The following is a 27684-nucleotide window of genomic DNA, read 5'->3' as shown; positions in this document are numbered from 1 at the left end:
CCTCTTGTCACTTTCCAATTGAAATCGGTAAAAAGTCACTGCTTCTGCTTGGAGTAGCAAACATTATGTCTGCACCTGAGTTCCTTTATTCCTTTTACATGACTGATGGAAACAGTTTACTACAAGCGCACTGTCCCCTCTGCCAGCTCAGGAAGTTCCACCTTCCTCAGGAGCTGCTGGTCCTGTTCTACTGCGCCATCATCCCCTTTTCTCTGTTCTTCCATCTCTGTGTGATGCAATGTTGCTGTTGTACACATGTATATATATATATATTGAAATATATATTTTATTATTTTGTACCGCCGTTAAATACTTCTTTGTTTATTTTATTGTATTTGTAATCGTATATATATTCCCTTTTATTTATTTGTTTTTTATATGTTATTGTATGAACTGTGCTTTTGATATGTAGAGTGCCCATGTAACGGGGGTCAAATATCAAGTATGCATGAGCATACATGGCAAATAAAGCTGATTCTGATTCTGATCCTAGTGTTTCCCCTATCATTATATTGCATTCCAGAAATGACCTGCTAATGCAGTTCAAAGGCTGTTACGGCCGACTCAAGGCTTGGTAACTGCGTTCACTTTACGAAAATCTGTACAGAACCGAGGAGTATTGTCTGGCTTTGGGACCAAGAGACAGGGTGAGGCCCAACTAGAGTCAGAGGGAACTGCTATTCCATTATGAAGCATGTATCTAATCTCATCCTCCAGGTTTTTACGCTTCTCTGGGTGAACACGGTAGAATCTTTGCCTAATGGGCTTCGCACCTCCAACGTCTATATCATGCTTTAGTAAAGTTGTACGTGACGGCGTATCTCCAAATAGGCAAGAGAAACTTCTAATCAGTTTAACTAGCTGTACCCGCTGACCAGACTCTAGATGACCCAAAACGCTTTCCAGTTTATCTAAAGCTTCCTTATTTCTTAGCCGACCAGAAAACATAACCTCATCAGGCCCTGTTAGATCCTCCACCTCTAACACAACTGAGGACGATGGCATAGCCAAACAGACAGGACGAGCTTCAGACAACTCCACCTCCCCCTCACTCCCAAATGATGCACGGGAGACATAAGGCTTCAAAAGATTAACATGACAGAGCCTGGCCTTGGTCCTACGAGCGGGAGTAGAAATTAAATAGTTCTGATCAGACAGCTTCTTCAGCACCGAAAATGGTCCCGAAAATCTTGCTTGCCACGGAGAGGTAACTATGGGCAACAGAGCCAAAACCTGGTCACCTGGGAGAAACTCTCTACGCTCAGTTCGACAATCATAACGTTCCTTCATTTTAGCTTGTGCCCTTGCTAAATTCTTCTTGGCCACCTCCTGAGACATATAGAGCCTATACCTGAACCCATTCACAAAGTCCAGTAGGTTACTTGGAGGCTGAGCCTCCTTCCAGTTGTCCTGCAACAGAGCCAGAGGACCCCGCACTTTATGACCAAAGATCAGATCATTAGGGCTAAATCCTGTACTTTCTTGGATTACCTCTCTAGCAGCCAGCAACATCCACGGTAAAGCCTCTTCCCAATCACCCTGCATCTGAACACATAATGAGCGCAGCATGGACTTAAGTGTTTGGTGAAACCTCTCCAAAACACCCTGGCTTTGAGCATGATAGGCAGACGCCAAATTATGAACTATATTCAACTGTTCTAGTACTTGAGCAAACAATTTTGAACAAAAATTTGACCCTTGATCTGACTGAATGACCCGTGGAACTCCAAAAATAGAAATAAATTGGGACAATGCACGAACCACCGACTTAGACGTTATACTACGCAGTGGGTAGGCTGCAGGATACCTAGTACTTTGACACATCACTGTCAACAAATATCTGGAACCTGACTTTGACGGAGGCAATGGACCAACACAGTCAATAATTAGATGCTCAAATGGTTGACTTATAGCTGGTATTGGACACAGTGGAACGGCCTTCAAAACCTGGTTAGGCTTACTTGTCAATTGACAGGTGTGACACGACTTACTGTACGCCGCAACATCCCTTTTCAAACGAGGCCAAAAAAAATACAGCAGAACTCGGTCATACGTCTTCCTGACCCCCATATGTCCAGACTGGTCATGAGAAATCTGCAACACAATATTCCTATACTTTAAAGGAACAACCACCTGATAAATCGGATCACCAATAAACCCCTCAAACTGAGGCGTCCATTTTCTCATCAAGACATTATTGTGCAAAAAATAACAACACGACCGATCTCTGACCTCTTCAGGGGAACAAACCCCACCCATACAAGACTTCAAAGTGCTGTCAACTTTCTGCTCATGCATCAGCTCATCATGAGAAACAGACCAGGGGACCACAGGTAAAAGTAGGCGAGGACTGGAGGCCACACTTTCAGAGTGATCACCATCCACACGCTTTGAACGAGTTACTGCACAGGCCCTGAACACATCAGGGAAGTGTACCTCACTCTCATCAGGCTTACTGCACACCAGAGGAGTCACCGTCACTCTGGCAGGCGGAGATACATCAGCCCATACTTTATCACCGGCTATGTCGTTACCCAGGATCATAGCAACGCCATCCATCGGCAACGCTGGGCGCACGCCAACGGACACCTCCCCCTGGAAAAGATCACAGTGCAGCATCATTTTGTGTTGTGGTACATTCAAAACCTTTAAACCCATTCCCACTACAGGAACGCTTGAGCCCAAAAAGGTGTCATTTGAAAATGGCAAAGTTGCAGCTGCAATAAATGAGTCAAACGCACCAGTGTCACGTAAGATCTTTATGCGCACCTGCTCTTTGCTTCCCACTAACGAAACAACACCTTCTGTAATGAAAGGCAAGTAAGATTTCAACCCTGAATTGCCTTCTCCAGTGATTCCAGCTAATTCCTGGTCCGTAACAGACGCAGCACACATCACCGGATTAGCCCTAGGAAACGCTTGTTTTGGACGAGACTTCAGAGCATAACAATCATTTTTCCAATGACCTCGCTTGTGACAGTAATTACAGACTTTTTCTGAATCCCCTGAAACACGACTACTTTTATCTTCAAACTGCCTACTTGCTCTTGCTTCATAAGGGCCAGCACCATTTCTTGAAGTCTGAATTAAGAACTAATCGTCAGCCAGCGCAGCAGCTTCACCAACAGACTTGACCCCACGCTCACTAATATAAGTGGCAACGCCTTCCGACACAGAGTTTTTAAACTGCTCCAAAATGACTAATTCACGGAGGTTTTCAAAGGAGGCAACCCCAGCCGCTGAGCACCAACAGTCAAAATGTCTAGCCAAATCACGCATAAACTCTAAATGTGACTTATCGCCACGTCTCCCACCTCGAAAACGCAGTCGGTACGCCTCTGGCACAAGTTCATAAGCTTTTAGAACAGCTGTTTTCACCACAGAGTATTTACCACAATCAGTGCTGCTTAAAGCTGAAAATGCCTGTTGTGCTTTTCCTGTTAACACACACTGCAACATTAACATACGCGTAGAATCAGCCCAACCTCGAACCTCTGCCAGACGCTCAAACAAGGAAAAAAATGTCTCTGGGTTCTCCTCATTAAACCTGGGAACTAATCTCAAATCACTCAAGTCATCTTGCTTCATGCTCACCATCGCGGGTCGGTCAGCCCGGAGTGCCTCGCCCTCCAGCTTACCTTCTCTGATCAGCGCCAGTCTTTGTCTCTCCACATCTAACTTCTCCCGCTCCAAATCCTGCCTCATTCTTTCCATCGCCTGCTCTTTCTCCTGTTCAGCTTTAATACGTAACAAAAGCAACTCTTTCTGCTGCTCAAACGATAAACCAACTGGGCTTCCTCTTCCCGACAGAGATGATTCACCCAAAGTGTCAACCTTACCTGGCATCAAAACCCCATTTTCCAACAATTTCGCTTTCAAATTACCTTTAACATAGTCCTTTGTCTTTCGGCTATCCCCAATATCAACCTTAAAATACTCAGCAATCCTGATCAATTGTTTCTTAGTACAAATATCTAATCCACATTCCTGTGGCGATTCAATAAAATCTTCCACCACTTCATCCATGGCTAACAAATTCACCAATAGAGACGAAGCTTAAGTGACAAATTTATCAGTACACAAAGGCTTTCAGTTTCAACCACAGCCCCAAGGACGGCGTTTCCCCGCTAACTACCTATCCCAAACGCTAACTTACTGTACCCTAGTCTTCGTGAGGCGTAGTGGTGGGTTTTTATGCATTTACAACCCGATGGTCCGGTAAAGGCGACCAGCAAACTGGCAACCCCCCTGAAACCACGGACATGCTCCCGAGCCGATGTAGGGAAAGGGAAAATGGGAAGCTCTACCCGCCGTACCTCCACACTAAAACAATAACGCAGCTAACCCCCTATTGGGACACGCTGCTAGGCCTACAAGGAAAAACGCCAGCCCACCACTTAAGTGCACTTTAACAAACTGTCACTTACCTTCACACGTCTCCAAAAACAGCCCCCCACGGCCAAAACACACGCCCAATCCTTCCCACTCGAGTACGCCAGCACACAAATTACAACTAATCAAACTCAGGCACGTCTCCCAGAGCGCAACAATTAACCATATAAGGGCAACGGCGTCACGGGATTTCCCCTCAACCGCCAATCAACACGCACGGAAAAAGTCACCATTCAAGTTCTCATATGCCCCTCAAGCGCTCATATACAAATTACTAAATCCAAACACAACGCTCACTAAACAAAACCCAATGACTAGCATAACTCACGCGGATCCCGGACGAGCCCCCAACTTGTTACGGCCGACTCAAGGCCGCAACAAAAGAGGGGAGACCATGCCACGAGCAACGGTGCCAAACATAAGTTTATTGTGCCTCAAACACAACTTTAAACAACAAAACCAACGATGAGGTGTGAACGGCAGTATCAGTGGTGTAAAGCAAGTGTAGGGATGTGTTGTATGTGTGGGAGCAAGTGTTGGTTGTAAAAATAAAAGACATAACCGCAAATAAACTTAAATGTGCATCTGTCACGTCCTTGGAGCCCCAAGCGAGGTATGGAGAGGGACGGGCCAACCGAGCGGCATCTCCTCCTCCCGTCGCCAGACCAGCGCAGGAAAAAACCTCATGCAGCAGAGAACCTCCCATTTAACCCCCATCGTCCCAGGTGTCCGCAATTAGGCCTGAAACGAGAGGAGGGGCAGGAGAACGACCAGAAACAGGCCAAGGGCCGTAACAAGGCTAACAGGGCATTTCCAGCCCGGGTCGGTATTGTGGTTGCCGTGGTTACACAATGAGCCACAGTGGAAAGTTGAAAAAGTTAAACCTTGTAACCTCCAGGCGGGACCTCTTGTTCACTCCGATCTGTAAATGGGCTGAAACACAGAGGGAGACGCTCCAACATTGGACGTCCCGCACACTTGGAGAGTCACATCAAATCAGTAACAAAATCGGCCTATTACCAACTCAAAAATGTAGCACGACTTAGAGGGCTCATGTCAGCTCAAGACTTAGAAACACTTGTACATGCCTTTATAAGGCAAGGCAAGGCAATTTTATTTGTATAGCGCTTTTCATACACAAGGCAGACTCAAAGTGCTTCACATCATAACATTTCATACAATAAAGTGAAATAAAATGCAGGAATTAAAAGACAATTAAAAACAGCAAATAAAATTATAAATTAAAATGTTATTTAAATTGTTTAATTAAAGGCAGAGGTTAAAAGTGCAATGTGTTTTTTTTTCACTTCCAAAAAAAACTGTCAGGCAGCTCCAGCTTGTTCAGAACGCTGCTGCTAGAGTTCTAACAAAGACCAAAAAATGTGCGCACATTACACCAATTCTTAAATCCTTACATTGGCTCCCAGTATGTCAGAGAATTAATTTAAAAATCCTACTGCTCACATATAAATCACTACATGGTTTAGGGCCAAAGTATATCACTGATATGCTTCCACTACATAAGCCTTCAAGATCACTAAGATCTTCTGACACCAATCTGTTAGTGATTCCCAGAGTAAATACAAATCATGGGAAAGCATCATTTAGTGACTACGCAACAAACAGCTGCAATAAACTTCCTGAAGATTTAAGATTTAAGACATAAAAGAAAACTTTTATGTTCAGCTTCGCCTTCTGCTAAATTTGACCTACATTGCACTTTTAACCTCTGCCTTTAATTAAACAATTTAAATAAGATTTTAATTTATAATTTTATTTGCTGTTTTTAATTGTCTTTTAATTCCTGCATTTTATTTCACTTTATTGTATGAAATGTTATGATGTGAAGCACTTTGAGTCTGCCTTGTGTATGAAAAGCGCTATACAAATAAACTTGCCTCGCCTTGCAATCAACGACCAGAAAAGAATAACGACGCTGCGTCGGCCCAATGATCATACCATATTTGATTATGAATTCTTTAACTCTGTATGTGCGCAATTGCGAGGAACCAGCAGTAAATCGTTTAATACGGTAGCTAATAATAAAATGAATGTTTTAAACACTTATAAAAACCCTATTTTCAGTTTAACTACTGCTGTTGGGTCCAAATGGATGAGGGTGACAGTACACATCTGTCCGCCTTGCATCAGTATCCATCTTGTGTCTTAATATGATTTAACGTGATCACATTCACATCTGGTTTGCTTGTCTAGCACGTGAGCAGTAGGCATGCTTCTGGAGTAGTTTCCAGCCATTGAAGGCATTTCTCAACAAGATTTTGGTATTTTCTTTTCTTAGTTTTTATTATTTCAACCTGGATGGAGTAGTAACATGTTAACATTTGACAAAGGAATTACTTGAGATGTCTAAATCTCAATTCTCTTATCCCCTTAAGAGCATGACTGTAAATTAAACAGTTGATGCAGTTAATATTAAAATAAGACCTGTTAACACACTTGGAGCTTTCCCGTAAAGCTTAATTATTATAGAACATAACCGGCGTAGAGTATTGTTGCGTACATAGCAGATAGCAATGCGCTTTCTAAAGCCCCGCCATGTCTGTCGAGCATCCTGTACTAGTGGAGCTATAAAAAGACGGGGCTGTCAGTGAGCGAATCAGCACGCCACTGAATCCATCAATGTACATGTAAGTCAATTAGGTAGACAATTAGGCAGCAGCACAATGAAGCTGTAAGGTAATCAGCGTGCTTGTCAACCAGTCCGTCCGTCCGTTCGTTGGAATTGGAAACAGTAATCGCGTCCGTGTAGGTGAGCCGTTATGGGAACCCAATGCGACATCGTGGCAGGAGACGTCCTTGCTGACGTGGTCCACTGTGGCAACGCCTGGTCTTTGGCTAAACTTGTCTTTAACCACCCACACAAGTTCCATAACAAAGCGGCTTAGCTACTTTTCAATCAACCGTCGGGGGAACGAGGAGTAGCGGACACCAAACGGAACAACAACACTCGATACCGTCAGTGCAAAACAAATCAATACGAAAAAAATGACGAGCCTCTCGTCTGTCAGAAGCCAGGGAACCGTCACAACCCTCACACACATTCATGGTCATTACCTATGACTTGCATGGATTGGAGTCAGCCACAGTTTCTTTTAAATAAAATGAAATGTGTCCGTTAGATAGCAAGGATCGCTAATTAGCATTACCAAATTTTACGTTTACGCTTGATTTTTTTCCAATGGCAGCAGTGTACCGGTACTGCCTTGTCGATGGACCGGTTGATCGCAATCAACCTATTGGGCACCGCTGCTTTGTTGGGCAAATTTTTTATTTTTTAAATTTTAATATATTTTTTCCACATTACGTCCCATAAGATCGATTCATCCGCCATTTCAAAGACAGACTTTTCAAGAAAAACTAGACAAATGGCGAAGAAGGGGTTGGCCAACTCCAACGGGCCGGTCAGAGGCACAGAGGTGCATTCCTTCACGTTGGACTGTGTAGGACATCACTGAAGACCTGGGTGTGAAATATAAGGCCTGCTGCCGGGTTTTTAGCATCAACAAGGAAGTACAAACAAAACTTCAGGCCTTTATTCTGTATTCTACATTGTCTCGGGCACAGGAGAGGGGGCTTTTAAAACTGCCCTATCTACTTTATTTACAACAACAAGTGAAAGGAAAAGTATTATAATTATATTATAAGTCTAAGTGCAATAAGTATATTTCAGGCTGCTAAAACCAAGGCCAATTACATGTCCCAGGATTAGGGAGACCAATGGCAACCTTCATGGTGCCTGCGTCATGCCTGCGGATGTGCAGGAAGCGCCACGTAAGTACAACGTGGAGGTCTGGGGGAGAGAGCTGGGGGGGGGGGCGATGATTCTACAGAATTACAACCGAGAGCAACAGTGAGTGAACCATCTGTGTGTCTGTCAGAAGCAACGGGTCAGTGCACACGCTTGTCAGTGCACAAGTTAACAAGCACACGCCTACTGTGTGTCACAGCGCCAATGTGGAGGGCCTTCCTAACTACTTTGCTTAGTTGATCAAAAGTGCTTTTGGATTCATTTGAATTAACAAAAAGGGAGGTGAGGATGATGAGGATGAAAATGACTTGAATTGAGGAGGAGAGTGAGCGCTTCACCTGTGACTGCGGTACACGTTGAGCAGAATGATGACGAAGCCCAGGCAGTAACAGGCCAGGTAGGGGCTACCGAAGAGCTTGGAGAGAGAACGTGTATGATGCTCCCATCTGGCCACCTGACAAATGATGAAGAGACAGAAAGCAGAAGTCCTGAGATGAAGGCGGAATCCTTTGGAAAGTGATATTGGGGGGGGGGTTAGTCAACGTGACGTGCAGAAGGAAACGGCCCAGAAAGCCATGATGGGAAAGACCTCTTTTAGATCTATTTTGGACCCTCTTCTGCTGTGTGTGTACACACACACAGATATAAAAAGGTATTTGACTAGTCCTTGAATAATAATATTATTACATGTTATTTGTATAGTGTTTTTCACAGTACTCAAAGCCCCAAATATAATATATTTGATGTTATGGCCCACTGAAACACGTCCAATCCCAAATACTTTCACGTACATATACAAGTTCAAAGAACAATTACTCAAGTTTTAGCCATCGTGGAAGCATATAATAACAAAAATATGTTTTTGTGGTTGTTGCCTCCACTTTAAGTAAAGAGTTTCTTACTTTGATTTACCGCTAAAAGATGAATGTGTTGATGCTTCAAGTGATTTAGCAATTCATTTAAAACCTGGAAACTTGACCTCGAAACAGTTGTAATGTTTTGAAACATTTTCCTTCTTTTTCTCTCACCATGACGGAGGAGTATGTGATTAAGGCAGTAATTTCCGTTCCTTTCCTACTATTTGAAATTGCGAGAGACAATGTAATATCATATTCCAGGAACAACACAAGGCCTGCATTCACCTCTGTGATTTGAGTTTTCAGAGAAAAGTTAGTTTGTAACACGGTGGTTAGTGAATTAACGTCTTCACCATTTTAAGCGTCGCTGAATCTGTTTTAGTACAAGTCAGAGAGTAAAACAGCAAGAGAGAAACACAGAGGGAAGCCTCCTGGTTTAGAAGATATTTCTATCCCGACAGCTCAGAATGCATCCAGAAGTTAACAAAGTGTCTGAGTCAAACCAGAGGATGCAAGAACTGATGAAACTGTAACCAACCCCAACATGCTATTAGTTTGTGTCAAAAAACTTTTGACATTTTTGCAGGACTTTCATTTTTCGACGATTAAGTGGCGGGTGCTTCTGTTCTTAACGCTGCTCAGAAACCCCCGTGACCGAGACCCGGTGGAAATACCAGGGAAAGGAATAACTGCCTGTTTCAAAGGGTTCTTATTATCCCAGAGGTCATGTATACAGTGGTCATGGTCAGGTCATCAAAAATAAAAAATGGTCGCATGTCTCATGGTTTCTTTGGAGACTCCTATCTCAAAATCAAAGTTGGCTTCATTGGATCCACAACATTCATACACAATTTTCCAATTCAGGGAGTCCAATATACAGATAAAAATACCACATTTTTTATTCATGTATATTGAGGTGAGAGGAACCTCTTCATGAATTTGCCATTTTTAAGATAATATTTACCCTCAGAGGAAACGCTCTGCTATTATTGTTCTTATTTGTGTACATCCCTCAGGTGGCTGGTACACAAGGGCTAATCAAATCATGCAGCTGTATTCTCATATTCGCTGTAGCCTCTAATTGGTGTTTGTTCCCTGTACAGCTCTCCAAGTCGCACTTCACCCTCAAAATAGAAACTATTCAATTGCTTCTGCGACCTAACAAGTGTTTGAACTCTATCCGTACGGCCAACCCGTCCGTCACCAACCAAAATAATCGCTAGTCGGCTCCAAATTATTGTGTACTTGGGCTGTAAAAAGACACGGATGTTGCCGTGGCAACACCATTACAATGCTCATGGGAAGGAAGACAGATTCAAGAAAATGCATGAAAGTGAAAGGAAGCAAACTGCGGTGTTTGACCATTAGTTGCTAAGCAGCCTGCCGCAGTAAGGGGAGGGCAGAGGCGGGGCTTAAAGGATAAACCCGAGGCCACTTAGTGGGACAGAACTACATCTTCAGGGTCATTTTCCCTGTTTCTCTGCCCCCCACCGTGTGCTCCTCCTTGATCTATATTTGATCCTAATTTGCTCCGTGTCTCCATGCCACGACAAGGAGACTTCCGGGAAGTGAAAACCCAACAAGTTGGCTGTTGACTCACCCCGGGATTACATCCTAACCTTGATCACATTACAGTCTGACAGTATGATATGGTTGACTGCACTTAATGCTAGTCGCTTTCGATATGAGCGTCAGCTAAATGACATGTAATGTAATGTAATGTAATGACCGGGGGTTGGCCCCGCAGGTAACACATTTGTGCGTAAAGATATGATAACATGGCATTTTAATGTTGTCCCTGGGCATGTTAAATAATGATCCATTTCCGGATTAATGCTTCCGTTCAACAACGCAATGTATGAGTGAAGTTCTTCTGTGAAGTTGATGTTAGTACTGACAAGACAAGGAACACACTTTCAGTGATTTAGGTCAGAAATCACTTTGGGTCTGTCAACTCTGCCGTGTGCAGGAGATCTAAAATGAAAATAACCAAGGAAAGGTTCGCTATCTTTCTCCACTTCTCCTCCAGTTCTGTTTAGGTTCATGTGAGCGGGCTGCAGCAGTCTTAGGCCCGCCTCCCAATGCTCTCATTGGCTGCTGCCGCCCCCAAACCCAACCTTATCACCCCCCACAAAGTCCCATTATTTCCAAAGCATCCAAGTGTGCGACTAGTTTTAAAAGCTGTATGTTTACCTCCGAATCGCATATCGGTGAACTGGGGAGAATTGAGAGATTCAGCACTCACATCACAGCTGGGTTGAGCATTATGTCAATGGTTCAATTAAACATTTCATTTCTGGTACTTTTATTCCTGTTTAGGTTTCGACCTAATAATTGCTGCATTAAGGAGTTTACATTTTCAATTTGTCCCTTACATTTCAATTTGTATCTACAAATCCATACTTTGAATATGCATGTATTTGTACATTTTATTGTTACAAAGTTAGGAAACAAATGCAGTAAGCCCTGCCACATGAAAGAAGGATCCCAGTCCTTTTCACACAGCTGAACTAAACACTGCTATCAGAGTGCTGCATGCAGACAAAGGGATGGGTTTGCATTTACTGTTTTCATGTCTTTTTCGCAGGAACACATCTTAAAACCGTGCGGAAAAAAGATTACAACTCTCCCCCACAGTCCACTTGAGCAGGCCATTTGTGCCACGATGTTCCATACTGAAGCAGCGGTGGGACTGCACACTCGTATCAATCTGGGGGTTTGAGTGAGTACACTAAAATTACTCAGACAGACTGCTGATGCTGTTATCAAATCATAAGTGAACCAAAGGAATAACAGAAAGCCAGGATGAGGGGGAGAAAACAGGGAGTGGCGCCCGCATGGCAGAACAAGCAGTCTTTCAAAGACAAATTCAATCAAGGCTTAGGTAACAGGCTCCCACAGCGTACCCATCAGCCCAAATAAGTCCCAGATGCAGGCACTTGACTGGGCATGAATGCAGGAAATAAGTAAGACATCTGAGGGGTAGGAACTCAGTGACACAAGCTGGAAAAAATAAAAAAGCTAAAGTCCCCCAGATGGTTCCATTAATTATCTTTTAGGAATCAGGAATCAGGAAACATTTATTAGCCAAAATATGTCAAACATACAAGGAATTTGTCTTGGCGGTTAGTGCGCGACAGTAGACAGACAAGACAACAGTGCACAAGTAATAAAATAAAGTGGAATGAAATGCTAATGCAGTGGGTTAGTAGAATAAGGCTAAGGCTGTGGGTTAGTATAAAACAAGGGAATAAAGTTAAAAAAATGTTAATATTAAAAAGTTTAAAAGAAAAATATTAAGCATAAAGTGCACTAACGAACAAGTCAAGAAACAGGTGACAAACAAGTGACAAAGTGACGAGTGACGACAAAGTGATGAATTGCAGTTAAAGTGGCATGTGCAGTGTGAAGGGGAGTGACCGGTGGAGTGTTATAGTCAGGCAGTGGGGGACGGGGCTCTGTTGATGAGCCCGACTGCCGACGGGAAGAAACTGTTCGTGTGGCGGGAGGTCTTAGTCCTGATGGACCTCAGCCTCCTGCCAGATGGAAGGGGCACAAACAGTTTATGTCCGGGGTGGGAGGGGTCGGCCGCGATCTCTCTCACCCTCTCTGCAGAGCGAATGACACGCTGCAGCCTGCCCTTGTCCTTGGCTGTGGCTGCAGCGTACCAGAGGGTGATGGAGGAGCAGAGGATGGACTCGATGATGGCCGTGTAGAAGTGGACCATCATCGTCTTTGGCAGGTTGAATTTCTTCAGCTGCCTTTTAGTGTGGCAACTCACCACATTTTTTTGTTCCGCCACAGATTCAAAATGAACCAAAATGAAGTCTCCACGCCACATAGTATCACAAAAGCCTGTGGAAAACATTACACACGTCTCCACACGGCGAGAACACACTTGTGTAACCAGTGTAAAAGCTCCAGCTTGGGATGTTATTCCATCCGCCCGATTATCAACTGGTGGTCGATCTGTTGCACGCGGGCACCAAAGCAGACACACACACACACACAAGAGCGTTAACGCAGGGATGTGTGTTGTTATGGAGTAACGAGGAGCAGGTACAACAAGAACATGGACGGATCACATGCACATCAGCGACACCCTGATTAAAAGCTTTTTAATTCAGAAAGCACTGATTGAATTTATTCGGATTTATGGAGATTTTGTCAACAGCAGGTAATGGGAGAACATGCTCTTCCAAATAAACTAATTTTAGAGACTATAGACTCATTTTAGAGAAAGATAGATCAAATTCAGGGGACAGGACACCTTATTTTTTAGCCCCCTCAGCAGTACGGCTCTAGGGATGGCAATGTGTTCTGCCAGTCCACCTCTTCAGTCCAGACTGAAACAGATGTCGGATGGATTACCACGACATTTTGTAACACACATCCATGAAACAGAGGGTTAAACCATGGGCGCGACATTTTTGTTTCTTTCGTGATAACCAAACATTTCAACCGGTTAACCTTTCACCACCGTTTCAAGATCATTGAAGTTCCAATAGCTTGTTTTACGGCCATGCATATACATCGGCGTATTAGCATTGTGATCATGTTAGCGCGCTGATGTTACCATTTAGCTCAAAGCATCACTGTGCGTGAGCCTGGTGGAGCTCCCAGTATGACTGAGGACCAGGCCCAACGCCACTGAGGAAAAGGGGAGCTGACGCTGTAGCATTTTGGAAACTTCACGAGCTTTGCAATAAATAAGGTGACTTTGCTGGTAAGACACCTTCTCCTAACAGTACAAGCCTTTGATCCTTGACCTCATGACATTTCGTCTACTGCCACCATCAGATTAAGTTTTCGGCCAAACATTGGCAGAGATCATTGAGTTGCATTGAAGAACAAAAGTTTACTTGAGTAATTTTACTGTTTTGGTCATACACAGTAGGGCTGTCATCTTGCTACTCGTATAATTAAACTGGGCCCTGAAACACCCTTTTCTTGCAAGTTAAAGCCATATGAAATTGTGCTCATTGTTGTGCTTACTGCCTCCATGCAGAGACAGAAGGTCAAACCTATTATAGCACCCCAATTATGTCAGTAACGATGATTCAGCTCATATGATTTCAGGCTGCGTAATAGCAAAATGGATCTATGCCAATGTCAAGACTGTGGCCCCAAATGTTCTCCATGTGGCAATTTTAACATAGAAAATCAAACTGAAATGGACCAAATGAAAATATATAAAAGGAAATCATTGTTGGAGATGCTGAAAATGCACTCTGGCAACGATAAGGGATCAGCCAGAGCCTGTGGCATGTCTGTAAATGCACAGTATAATGAGACTATAATCATTGGCCCATTGGCTCAGAAAATTGACAAATGATCATCCGACTTCATAAAAAAGGATATGCTTTATCCTTTCAGCGGCCTGTGGCCAGCACAGCGGTTGGCCGCACAGGGATCTTTAGATTTTGAAAAGCATGAAAGCCTTGAACCAGATGGGACGGGACGAGAGTCATCCAACATGTGTTTGTTTTGTTTTATTTAAAAAAAATGGATTTGATTGCAATATAATATATTACTTCTATCACAGTATTTGTCTTTTTTAAACAGCAAACATTAATGTAAAGTACACAAAAATAAATAATTGAATAGAACCTTAAAATGAGGCTGTATATGAAAATATTACGGTATTTTACTTGATATGTGATAAAGACATCAAATTAGGAATAAAGGCATCTCTCTTAATATATACCTATACAGTGTACCTTAAAAGACCTTTACTTTCAAATCTGTTCTTAAAAAGCCTCAACAGCTGCATAAGCTTGTATCAATCAAATTCAACTTGTAAATAAAACATTTCTTACATTTCTTAATTTCTTGTTGTGTTTAAAACACAACAAGAAATTAGTTTAATGAGCATATGATTTTTTACTGTTACCCAATAGTAAGGCAAATAATCTGGACACTGGTGCACATAACACACACACACACACACACATCATCCCAGAGTTCTGGGAACGTTTGAGGTCAGATCACCAGTGCAATCAGTGTAATTGAAATGTTTAATGAATGATCTGAAGTTCCTCGCTGATGAAATGAATATCCAGCAGACTCTGACCTGACTCAAGTTAATACATATGTACAATAAAGAGTTTGATTATTGAATAGCTGCTATTGTCTTTATCTAGTCTGCAGTATCGCAGTCATCCACGGTCAAGCAGCTTTAAAGGATATATTACATTACAGGTCATTTAGCGGACGCTTTTATCCAAAGCGACTGACATTGCATTTTACCCGTGGTTTTTACATTTTGCCCAGGGTTAGGCGTCTTGCTCAGGGAACAGTTACAGTTTGGGATTTCAGGCTCTAACTGTCACTATTACCACTGTTACCTCTGTGGTTTGATCGAACCCAGGTGAAGAACCACTGCTCTGGTTTCTAGACCCGCCAGGGTCGCATATTGTATTCGTACGACAGGAAAAAGATCATTTCTTTCCCATCATCCTTACGTGAATATATTTTGTACCACTGTATAATTTCCGGTTTCCAACGTCATGAATCTGCAGACTTTTACTGTCTCTGGTTTGGTTCTGTTGATTCCCAGTCTGATGTGCAGCACTGGAAACCATTTTATGTTGCTTCCCTCATCAGAAACAACAAATGGTTCAATCGAAGGACGGTTTATTACAACGTGCTGTATTTGTGGACTTGGCCGTGGGGCCATTTGGTTTAAATCTGTATAAACTGGTAACGTTAATAAAGAACCTAAGCAAAAAAACACAGACAAAAAGTCAACAAACCCTAACCTAAAATATGAAATCTAATATATTACTTGCATTATTTGCTTCACTTCCGTGACACAGGCAGCGGCTGCAGAAACGGCTGCTGCGGGTGTCTTGTTCCAGCAGATGTAGGTCACTGGGCAGCGCGGACCTGATGACTGGAGACCAACTCCATATGCAGGGTGCGGATCAGGTGACGGTGAATTTGTTGTTCGCCACATGAAGGCAGGTTGGTTATGCATGCATCGGGTGGCCTCTATTTGCTCACCTGAGGCGGACCTGTGCTTGTACGTGCACAGTCAGTTGTTGTTTCTGCGCTTGCTGAAAAAATGAAAATGTAATCAGGATCTTGGGATTACGGACGAAGCCAAAGGAAAAACCAATGAATAGACGCCGTCGGGTCAACTGCTCTGTGGCTGTTTTTTTTGTGAGTTTCCAACACTAGAAACACAAACAAAAGTGTAATAAATGTATTTAAGAGCACTCTATTTTTCTTACCGTGACACAACACCCACTACATATGTGCATCACGGGTCACCATCATGGCCAAGCACATTCGTCACATTCATCATTGCATTCATGGCACTGACATTTCCCTCAGAGAAAACATAGTATATATGAATGCAGCAGCTCAAATACACTGCCGAGAACGGAAGGAGTTTTTGTTTAAGGTGAAAGATAAGTAGATGCACCAATAATATGTAATAATAAATAAAACTAAATAAGATGAGATCACAGCAGGCTGTGACAACTAAGCTGATTGTAGAAAGATCCCTCCGAGAGATGTTGTGTGTGTACAATGAACAACAGAGTCACAGCCTATTGAACGCATTTGTCAGAAATGATTCATATGGTGAAATTGGAAAGCAGAATAACGGCCGAGGAATGACAACCGATAACAATAACTGCATCAGTGGATACAGTAGAATAACTTTGAATCAGATTTTAAGTGCATATTTTTCTCTGGTTGAAATAGTAACAAATACAGTGGAAAGATTGACCAAAAATAAGCGAAGGGGTTTGTGGGATGTTAGAGGCTTACATGGCGCCGCCTTCACTAAAAGGAGTGGAAAGTGTCTCGCTAAACATCGGAGGACCTTCGAGTAATAACAGTCACTTCAAACCCCCCCCCCCCCCACACACACACACACACACACACACACACACACACACAGCAGAAGCGTTCAAGCTCTGACACTGTAATCAGGAACATCTGATACCAAAATATGTTAGACACCTAAGGAACATTAAGTTTGTCTCCTAAGACAGAAACTGCTACAAACTACCTGCTGGAAACTACCACATATTTTTGGTAAATGCCGTAGAGCTGTAGAAGTCAAATGGTTTTTCACTTTTTAGAAAACATTTTCAGCCACTCATTGTGTTTTATTCCAGCCTGCTCATTTGTCCACTCAGTTTTTTCCCTCCTTTTTGCCTCCAGTTTTTACCCTTTGCCTCCGCCTGCACACTGCTGCTGCTTTTACTTTTATAATCAGAGGTACCCCTATAGGACACATCGACATCACGCTGCACCTTCCTGCTTGTTCCTTTTTGAAAATAATCCCTTTAACTTTTGGGCAGAGTATTTTTACATCATTACGGTTCCTCCTCTTCTATTTCCAAAGGCCCTTGTGATGAAATGACACCTATCCGTTCCTCTCCCTATCTCGTATGATGGTTCAGACGCTACTACTCAGCCCACACATGCCTGTGTGCATGTAAGCCAGCGTCTAATCTGCTGCTTTTCATTTCTTAAACTGCAAACGATCGGTCAGAGTCGTCGCTGCGGTTATTTGACTGGATTTCTTGGGTTTCTTTTGCATGAAATTGAGTTGTGAAGGCTTCAGTCATGCAAAAACGAACCTGTGTCAACCGTTCATGCATTACTTTTAACTCTTCTAAATTAATTAAATGCTTTTAAGTTTAGTTTTAAGCATCCATTGGTTGAAACCATTTCAATTGTCTATTATAACAGTACATCTATAGATCATATATATATAGCAGGAAAACACAAAATAAAACTGGAACAACCCAAACACCGTGACACATTCAAATACACAGATCTTAATTAATGCAGAATCAAATTTCGCTAACCAAATTGTATTAAGATTACTCTTACTTCTCGACACATTTTAGCCCACGCAGTGTGTAAGTAATAAATGAGTCTAAATGTGTTAGTTGAAACATTTAGAGTAAGTTTGTGTTTGTGTAGAAATGTGATAATAATGGTTAGTCTAAATAAAGGGAATCGTGATGACGCCCATTTGTGCAATCAATTTAGATACAAATTTGAGCAAACACTAAAGTAGATCTCTCAACTGAGATTCATAAAAAGATTCATTCATAAAGCGCGTGGGAGGCGGCGCTCGAATAGGCGTTGTTGTGAAATGGACACGTGCACAATTAAAAGGATACTTATCACACAAATAAACCAGCAACCACAGCAGAGCGCCGTTTCCCACATTCTGTTATCTCGAGGCCCGACGTGCTGTCCAGCCAAGATGTCAGAGCGGGGATGTAAAACAAAAGAGGACAGGCCGACCCGTCTCCTCCCGGCCGACGCGTGTCAGCTTGACATCTATCTCATGCACGCCACACGGACCAAATCTAATGGCATTCACGTCGCTGCTGCTTTCTTGGCATGTTAACACCCAGGAAGCGCTGGCTGAGATGGTCGTCGTGTCGAGTTGCGTGCCCTCACAACCTTGACCCCGCGCTGGGTTTCTTCCAGAACAACATGTCATGTTTACACGAATGTGCCATGTTTGATTTTAATGTTGACGCAGAGCGGCACAGATTGTAACTCCACACACACACACACACACACACACACACACACACACACACACACACACACACAAATTTCGAAGCATGTGGAAGAGATAAAATACGATTTGTTACTAACTCTCACGCATGCTGCTTGCAGTGATCGACTGGTTTGCGTCTCCCCAGCACACTGCTGCTCATTACGGAGATATCAACCCTATCGGAGGTTGGATTGACGCACATCATGATGCGTTCAAGCTGTTTAGTAAAAACAGGGGACAAAGTGTATTTTTTGGCAATACATTTAAATGAACATAGTTGTATGAAGGAGATGTTTACACAGCAACATGGGGTGGATATTGGAGAGGGAATTACTGTATGAGCCGTAAAACCTAAAATAGAAAATGAAGGAAATAGAAACTGAGATTTTTATAAAATTGCCAAAATCTCTTGGGCCACTCTTTCTCTGAGCTAAAAAGAACAAACAAACTAAAATGAACAAAGCTGCAAGTTTTTAAAACAGATGATATATTCAAAATAAGTTTAGTAAGTACACGCTGCGGATTGCAGCTTTTCAGTATCTCAGTCCTCTGCACACGTACACCGGCTCATACCAGTCACGCTCGTGTCCTTGAAAAATAAGTTAAAAAGACATCAGTTTCAAACGCAAAAAGCTGATTTCTTCCCTGATAACCGCATCACAAGGTTGTTATCCTGAACAGACTCTTAACAGAAGGTCCAAAACTGAAGGTTCACAATCTGCCCACACACACACACACACACACTTCTGGTGATGTCACATGAAGGGCACATTGTGTGCACACTGAAAGGCCCACACATGTTTTGCCGATTGTATTAAAGTACTGCGGAGGCATTTAATGGTTTCCAAGTCTTCAGAGAAAAGTGAACAGAACTAAAGAAGCAAAAGAGTAACTCAGAGTTGCAACTTTCGTGAGGTAAATATATAGCACTGACACCAATAATTCTACGTTTTTTTAATAACTCAGAGGAATAGAAAATGATTCTTTCTTTCTTTTTTTCAAATCAAAACTGGTAGTACTTTTGTATTTTTGAATCTTAATCTACATCTAATAGGAAGAAAAAGCGATATAGAATTGTATCGCGACTAGAGGGTCCCGTTCGGTGTGTGTTCAGTGCATTTTGAGACTAAAACAGAATAATTTAGAATAAAAACTATGCACATTCAGGCTTCTGTCTGGCTGAAGGAGCTGCTGCTCTCCTTTGCTCTCTAAACTCGTGCAGTCGGCCTCTTGAGAAGATCGATCACAGACACTAAGAGAGTCTTTTCAAGAGTGCACAAAAGCTGCCCCGGTCACGCTGTTGTTTCTGTTCCATCCGTTCATCTGCTGCATCAGTTGAGCACCAACAAAATGCAGATTTTTTTCTGATGAATGTATCAAACCTTGCCAAACCTTGCGGGACACCATGAAAAACTTAAAGTGACCCAACTTCAAACGCTTCCTCTCATAAGTTTGTGTTGCAGCGGTTAATCAGAAACTAAAAACTGCTGGGCTGTTTCATTCTGCAGAGCATCTTCAGCTCCTGGTCACAACGTCCGCAGCGTGCACGGTCACATCAACCATGCCTTATTATTCCAGGTACAGGACTAAGCGGGGCAGCGTGCACCTCACACTGCTGCTTTTAAAAAGGACAAGGAAAGCAACTCCGTCCTCACTCACCAGGCTAGAGACAGAGTGGTGGATTAGACCACAGAAGTCACTTTTCCATGACACATCGAGGCAGCCCTGGACATTTGATTGTGTGAAGATACAAAATGTCAAATCACGGCACAGTAGTCACGAGACACAACTCTGTAGAACGCGTAATGAAGTTTATAGGTTGAGACATCAACCTGGCTGCAAAAAGCAATAATGTTGCTTTTTATTGATTAGGCCTTTGTAAGATTGATCGATTTGTCTACAATGTTAAATATTAACCAACATCAATCACAGAGGGGAAGTGAGGCTTGTGAGGGATTTGTTCTAGAACAGGGACTGTTTTGTGTAGTGAGCGAGCACTCCAATAACTTTCTTACTCACAATTTTAAAAAAAGTATCCCAATGTAAAGAGTGGCTCATGTGGATTTGGAAAAGTAAATAACAATCCTCTTCAGCCTGTCGCAATACGCAATATATTGACTTATCGCACAATATATGAAAATGAGTGTGATTATTTTTGGTGGTGCGATATTCATTTCACATATGAATGAACGTCACCAACATTTTACTCGATTACGCTGTCCTCTTGTCTGCTTTCATTGTCGAAAGTGGAGGCGGGGCTTAGGCAGCGCCTCCGCGCGCGCATACGCAGAGCGGACGCCGACAGGGAAAGGGACTGCGTGACCCCTCGTGAGCTGTTAGGTGAAGTGTTATTTTTCGTGACATCTACAGACAATTAGGATAAACAAGTCCAAATGGACTTGGTAACAAAGCCGCAATCTTCAGCTCCAGTGTGGGAACATTTTGCCGCAGACGCATTTTTGCGCATCAAGCCTGATGCTCCGTGTCCCTTGTACTCATTCTTTAAAAAAAAAAGAAATATTTAGGATATATTTTTCACATTCAGATTCTGTCAAAATATTCTGACAAAAAAAGCATTTCTTGTATTACAATGTATTACAATCAGTGGCATAAAATCTTCTGAAAATGGCAATGATGTCGTTTATCGCAAATAATGCTACACAAATTTGATATTGTGACAGCCCTGCCGAGGGCAACGTGATCATTGTATTCGAGTTAAAATATTTCAGCCTTTTGTGGCACTAAAATGCTAAACCTTGAGCAGTATCAGGAGCACAGCACCAGCACAGCATGATCGGCACACAGTGTGCTATGCAACAAAGGGCGGTGAGAGGGGGGCTTCACCCCTCGGTTCAGAGATACCATCGCCATCAAAGAGAATGTTCCCTGGACCGGCTGTGCAGCGACAATGAAGTTAGCTCAACAATAAAAGAATCTTTCCAATAAGAAATCAGCACGTATCCGAGCCATCAGGTGCGGCAGAAACGTGATCAAATGTTTGTTTTCATCACTTCGCCCATTAAGAGATGTCAGTCCCTTGAAACCAAATGAAACCCCATCCCGAACACTCACACCTTGTCATTGCAAAAGGAATAGATGAGATGAAAAGATCTTTTATCACATGCGTCTCTAAATAAGTTCCATCATTCCTATTACAGCCACTCACAGGTAATCTTGGAGCGTAATGGACAAAAAAAGGGTGATTTGGGACCATGTGCAGGGGGCCCGGACCACCTTACTGAGATTTGTCGCTATGCAAATAATTGGCATGTCCTTTGTAAAGTGAGAGCTACTGTATGACGAGCGTTGCCTTTAAAGGCTAGACAAAGAAATAAAAAGAAAATCCTGATGTGAAACATATGCAACAGCAGCAAAACCAGGAATTTATTTAAAATGTATTATTCACTATTTCTTTTTTTGTTGCCTTAGTGCTTAAACATTTGGAACTTGGACAGTCCTTATCATTTTGATTGAAAAGTACCAATAAAAGAACGTGGGTTAGGAATACAGGTAGAAGGCATTTCTTCTCCTGTGCCGACTTTAAGTTAAGGCCTTTTTATTGGAAGCTCAAAGCATAACTCAAAGTATTGGGTGGTTTGGATGACTCATGTTGCAAACACTTGATATGTTGATCACATCTGATTGAAAATAAAAGAGATCCTTTTCTTCTTTATGGAAACGATCCCTCAGAATCATTAAGCTATCGTCACCCCAAACACCAGCCCGATAACTGTGACGCAAGATTATGTAACATACAGCCCATAAGATATGAACTATAACCCGTCCTGATTGCCCTATCCTTATCCTAAACAATTATGATAAAAAAGTATAACCCTCTCTAACAGACTGAAGGGACACTGTCGGACCGCTCGCCTTGATTTGACCAATGTTGCCAGTTGGTTTCTTCCACTGCATTGAACGAGTTACTGGGAGTCTGGTCTGCTAGTGACAAATGTACAGTGTTTGAGTGCCTTTGTCCAGCCGATGTCCCAGGTGTGATTCCAGCCCTGAGACCTTTGTTGCACGTCTATCCCTCACCCCGTGACCCCTTTTCTACACTTCACCTTTGTCAAAAACGCTCAATCAGTCAAGTCATTAATAATATGGCTCTGCGTGTTGGCAATGGAAGTGTGGTCTGTTCCAGCCATCCAGACGACAACATAGAATTAAGACCGATACCAACGTGAAAATGGTGAGTAATAGTGGAGTCATGCTCTACAGCCTGAGCCGGTTAAGGTGAATTCTCCCAGGGTTCATCACTGGCTACTGACTTTTGATTGGTACCGACTCTTTGTTCCAGTGTGCTGAACCAGACAACGTTTTAGCAACGCGTGATTAAGTGTGCAAGACGACGTACAGAACTATCTGGTATATCTTACCACGTTCCAGAAGAAAGGGTTAAAAATTATGGCGGCCACAGCGACAAAAAAGCTGGAGTCTTGAAAGTTGGTGAGTTTCAGCAGCCCTTCAATAAGCGTCAAATCCATCTGAAAGAAAGAACATCAAAACAACTTTGTGGTTACTGGTTATAAAAAGGGATTTGGATATTGTCATTCATGTTTGGCACAAATTTGACCGAATCTTCCGAAAATCTGAAAAAGATAATTATGAGTTGATGTTTTCCATCCTCTGCTGGCTTGTGAACATCAGCTGAGCTGATCAGGGTTAACAGCTCGTGGCACCAGTTCTCCAGTCGGACACCAGGAAACCAGCGCAGGAAAAGAGGACGCAACAACAGGATGTCATCAAAATAGCGCAAGCAAAACCTCAAATTTGGGAGAACTATGTGGAAAACAAGATGGAAATATTACATTAACGCTTGCAGATTTACATTTGCAAACATGTCAGTTATTTTTGCTATGAAACAACTTTGCTCTAAATTCAATGTGTACTAGGTTTTTGGCCGAAGTAGGACTCCGTTCCAACCAATGTCTGAATGAAACACATTAGAGAAACTCACTCAAGTGTGTTTCATTTTTTTTTTTTGACTGAGATTCTCCAAATGGAATGCAGTACAAACACTTCACAGACTAACAAGTCCCTGCACATTAAATCCCAGCTGTGTCCTTAGTGCTGGACCACTTGACCTCACCCTAACAGGGACACATGCTATTGAACAATAGATCAATTATTGATGGATAGATAGAACTTTCATGCTGCTCTCTGACGAACCACGTGCTTATTCAGGAAAAAAACAGAAAACAGTTTCATGAACGTTAACTTGCCTTGTGTAATGTTAGGATTGTTGATGGTTACTTGTTTTTCTAGTACAATGTTAATGCCCTGGCAGTGGCAGTGGGTTTGTAGCTGTAAATAAAAGTGTACAATACACTACTTTTGAATTCATTATTGAATTTATTGCATTACAACAAAGGTGAACAGGTTCTGCCTTGGGTGGGTTTTGCTTTTTTGGTGACGCTTTAGCTTTTTGCAGACTCCTCTTCTCACACAACCACAGTAAGGTCACATGCATTCATACAATACTGTCACTGTGAATGAAGGGAGGGAAATGGATGACGGGCAAACCACGGCTTTTAAAACTTTTTTTTGACAGTATGGCACAATGGCGTAAAAAAGTGTTTTAATGCCGGATAAAAAGAGGAGCCGATGTTCCTCCTCCGTCACTCGCTGTGCGGCTTTACGGTTCATCGCTGCTGACGCAAGAGATGAAAAGCAACAATGTGCTCGTTTAATGTGCTTCATTCCAAATTCGAAGGGCATCACGGCTGATAATGAACAAGGACGGTCAGGGCTACAAATATTACCAGATATTTAAGTTGAATATTGACTTTAGGGTCGATGCTGCAGGTGAATGGAGTAAACAATTTCACACGTGATATCAACTTCCCAAGCTGGTTGTAGCGTATTGCAAGTTTTCTAAAATCGTGTGTTTCCATACTGAAATGAGGCATTGTCTTGTCAAATAAATGCCAATTTGGAAACAATTACAGAATAAACTTTTTCTTTAAATAGAATTTAAAATCAAACTCGATAAATCAGAAAATATAGTCAGCAGCCATTGAAAAATTTGTATCTGAATGCTTTTAATTCCATCTATATTATTAATTTGCATAATGGTGTTATTGTAAAAGAGATTTTATTTTTTTTTCCAGCCTTATTTTAACAGACTAATGGGGAGTCGTATAATTGTCCGTGGATGCGTCACTGGGGTCTGAGAAGGCATCCAGCAGTTGCAGCAGCACGGAGTAAACGGTTGTTTAGGAGTTTTACATCATGTCCGCCATTCGGGTTTTGACTTGGTAAGCGCCTTGTCCACGTGGCGGTTACGACCTCTCACCCGTTCTGGTCCGATTCGGTGTCCTTTTTTAACAAGTTCTTTTAAGTAGAAGTGCCCCTCTTTTATTGGGTTTTACAGCTGCTTAAGATCTCAGGGAATACTTTTAGATTCGGTCTTTTTAGACTGTGTTTTAGATTGAGGTTGACTCTTTTTAACCGTTACTGTGCTTTGAATTCATTTGGTTTTGTCTGAAACTGCGACACGCACACACTGCCTCACTGTAGAACCCTTTGGTTACAATTACAGTATATGTGAACATACTGCTCCTGAAGATATTTACAATATAAATGAAGTTTGGTGTGAAGTTTGATAAAAGCTTGTAAAAGATATCTTTTATAAAACTCAATTAATGCTGCAGGTGAAAAGGTTAAAATGTCAGCTAACTTCATGATACTGATCTTATCTTTTTCAAATGGTATTGGATAAAAAGTCAAGGTTAACCAGCATTTGTTTGCTAGTCAACAAAGCATCACCAGACTTACTGTTGACAACTAATAACAGATTGATTGGAACTACAGAGGGTCCCCTATTTATTCTATTCAACTTACTAAAGAGTTTGAAAACATGATTTGTGTTGCAAAATCTGTTTACTAATGTAAAAGGTTGCAGGGACGTCAAGTTGGAATTCCTGTTGTTTGCAGTCTGTTTGCGAAAGAATAACATGCTTTTACTTTGAAAAACAAACAGCCCTTTTTATTTTATTTCCGCCGTTCAGAGCTCAGACCCGCCGTGAAGCGGACTGCTCCGGTCCAACCGGGACCGTCGCAGCGCGTCTAAGCGTCCTCGCCGTCTCCCGTGGTCGGGACACACGGCTCCGGCTCGGAAGCTTTCATTCGTATCGTTACCTTGGAGAAGTCCACGTTGTTGAGTCCTCCGCAGCAGTCCAGCGGCACGGCTCGCTTCTCTTTACCGGGATTCTGGTACCGAAGCGCGGCCGCGTCGCTCATACACCCCGCGCGCGCGCCGACGGACCTCCAGGCCTCTTATTACGCGGAATTAAAATGATTACACAATTTATTGAGTGCAAAGTTCGTGTTTTTCGGAGGAGCTAGGGAGCACACGTAATGCACGTCCTGATAACCTTTAACCCGCGCTCAGTGCATCTTGGGAAATGTAGTTCCTGTTTCACTTGCACTGGATATAGGATTGGTATTTTACGTGCATTGCGGCCCATATTTTCGCTTCATTATTTTGTCTATGAGACATCTTTTGGATCATATTGACACGAAATGCAAACCAAAGACTCGATTTGCAATCAAAGGTTTACATGAACTATGAGTTGTTTGTAATGGATATAGCTGGAAAACACATTTTTATGTTGAAATGAATGCATTCATATTAAAACACTTGTCTTTCTCTTTTGACGGTCTCTATATTTTTCTTGTTGGCTCTTTACCTCTTGTCACTCCTTTCCCCTGTCTTCCCTTCTCTTCTGCTCTTTTATTTATTTATTTATTTTCTTTGCTTCTCTTTTCTCCTCCATCCCTCTTTTCTTTCATTGCTCTGCCTGTTCTGTATTTCCCTTCATTCTGCCTCATTGCTCATTTCTTTTAGTGTTCTTTATGTTCTTTTTATTTGCCAATTATTTCCTGCCTCATCTTTTCCGATCTTGTTGTCCTCTTCCTATTTCCGGTCAACTTTCTCCCCTCATCTCTCTCCCCCCTTCACCGTATCAGCTTTTTCCCCGCTCTTTGACTTTCTCTCCTATTCTTTCTCCTTTATTATCTCCCCCATCTTTCCTTTCTATTCCTCTCCTCGCCTCTCTCCTCCCGCTGTGCATTTGGAGAGCGGATCGGTGAAGTAGAAGATGGTGCTAGATATAGAGGCAGCGTTTTAAAGTCTCGCTGTTCTCCCTGTCTGAGGAAACAGTCCGTTCATCAGTGGGAGGCGAGAGGTCCATCACGTCGGTGAAACAATCCAGCCAGCAGGTGAAGATAATTGAGTCTCTTCTGTCTCCTCTTTCTCCTTCTTCATCTGCTCTTCACTTCGCCTCCTGCCACTTGAGCTGCAGATGCAAACAACATGAGGCATGTAGACACCTTAAAAGAATAAGAAAAACACAATTCTGTATAGACAGGATAACTTCAAAATAAGCCATTTGTTTCTAACCACTTTGATTCTATTGTTTTGGAGGTTAGAGAACTCTGTTATAATCTTATTATATTAAAATTACTTCTCAGTGAGTAAAGGCTTTTCTCCCAGACTCTGCATGAACTGGATGATGGTTTGGTTTGAAGCACGTTCTGGCTGAGGGTGATATGGAAAATAAATAATTCACCACCATGTTACCGACCATATAAATCTGATACTCCTTCCAAGTGACAGAAGAGACTCCACATAGTCATCCATCATTTGATCCACTGAACCGCTTTCTTTCCTGGCAATAAGAGAGATGAGCAACACTGCTTTCATATCTGTACGGTACATAACGGCTAGGTTTAAAAATGGTCATTTCATGCTGATGCCATGAATGGGATATGCAGAACAGCTCACCTCCCTCTCACCAACTGCAGCTGTTGGTTTTGTCATGACTTGTGAGCTTGAAGAGAGTCATGGTTAGTATTATGGGTCAATTTAGAGGAGGAGGAGGAAAAAAATGTCAGATGATATAATGCCGGCAAACACGCACACACATACACAAACACAGACTTGGACAAATATTTTATATGACACAGTGTCTGCTCATTTGACGGGAAACACAAACGCACAGATTTCCACACACTCTACAGTTAACATTCACACGGCTGACTGTGTTTACCTTTCCGTGGAATAGACAGCGAGCCGTGCGGGTTGTGTTGTCATATACTCAAGTGCGCGCGCACAC

At 42.4% G+C, this 27684-nt stretch overlaps 1 protein-coding gene across 2 annotated transcripts in view; it reads right to left on the bottom strand.

The window, feature by feature from the left end:
- Positions 1-26163, bottom strand: part of pemt (phosphatidylethanolamine N-methyltransferase) — a 43656-nt gene extending 17493 nt beyond the window's left edge. For both annotated transcript variants that reach the window (XM_040177201.2, XM_040177202.2), the window contains exons 1-3: positions 25706-26163; positions 22942-23049; positions 8500-8615 (exon numbers count right to left, since the gene is read on the bottom strand). In XM_040177201.2, the coding sequence (XP_040033135.2) occupies positions 8500-8615; positions 22942-23049; positions 25706-25807 (326 nt within the window). In that variant the 5' untranslated portion in view covers positions 25808-26163. The remainder of the gene's footprint in view (positions 1-8499; positions 8616-22941; positions 23050-25705) is intronic.
- Between the last annotated feature and the right edge of the window lie 1521 nt (positions 26164-27684).

This window comes from Gasterosteus aculeatus, chromosome 5 (assembly GCF_964276395.1).
Source record: "Gasterosteus aculeatus chromosome 5, fGasAcu3.hap1.1, whole genome shotgun sequence".
Lineage (NCBI taxonomy): Eukaryota > Metazoa > Chordata > Actinopteri > Perciformes > Gasterosteidae > Gasterosteus > Gasterosteus aculeatus.
This window is presented reverse-complemented; position numbering and strand designations above follow the sequence as displayed.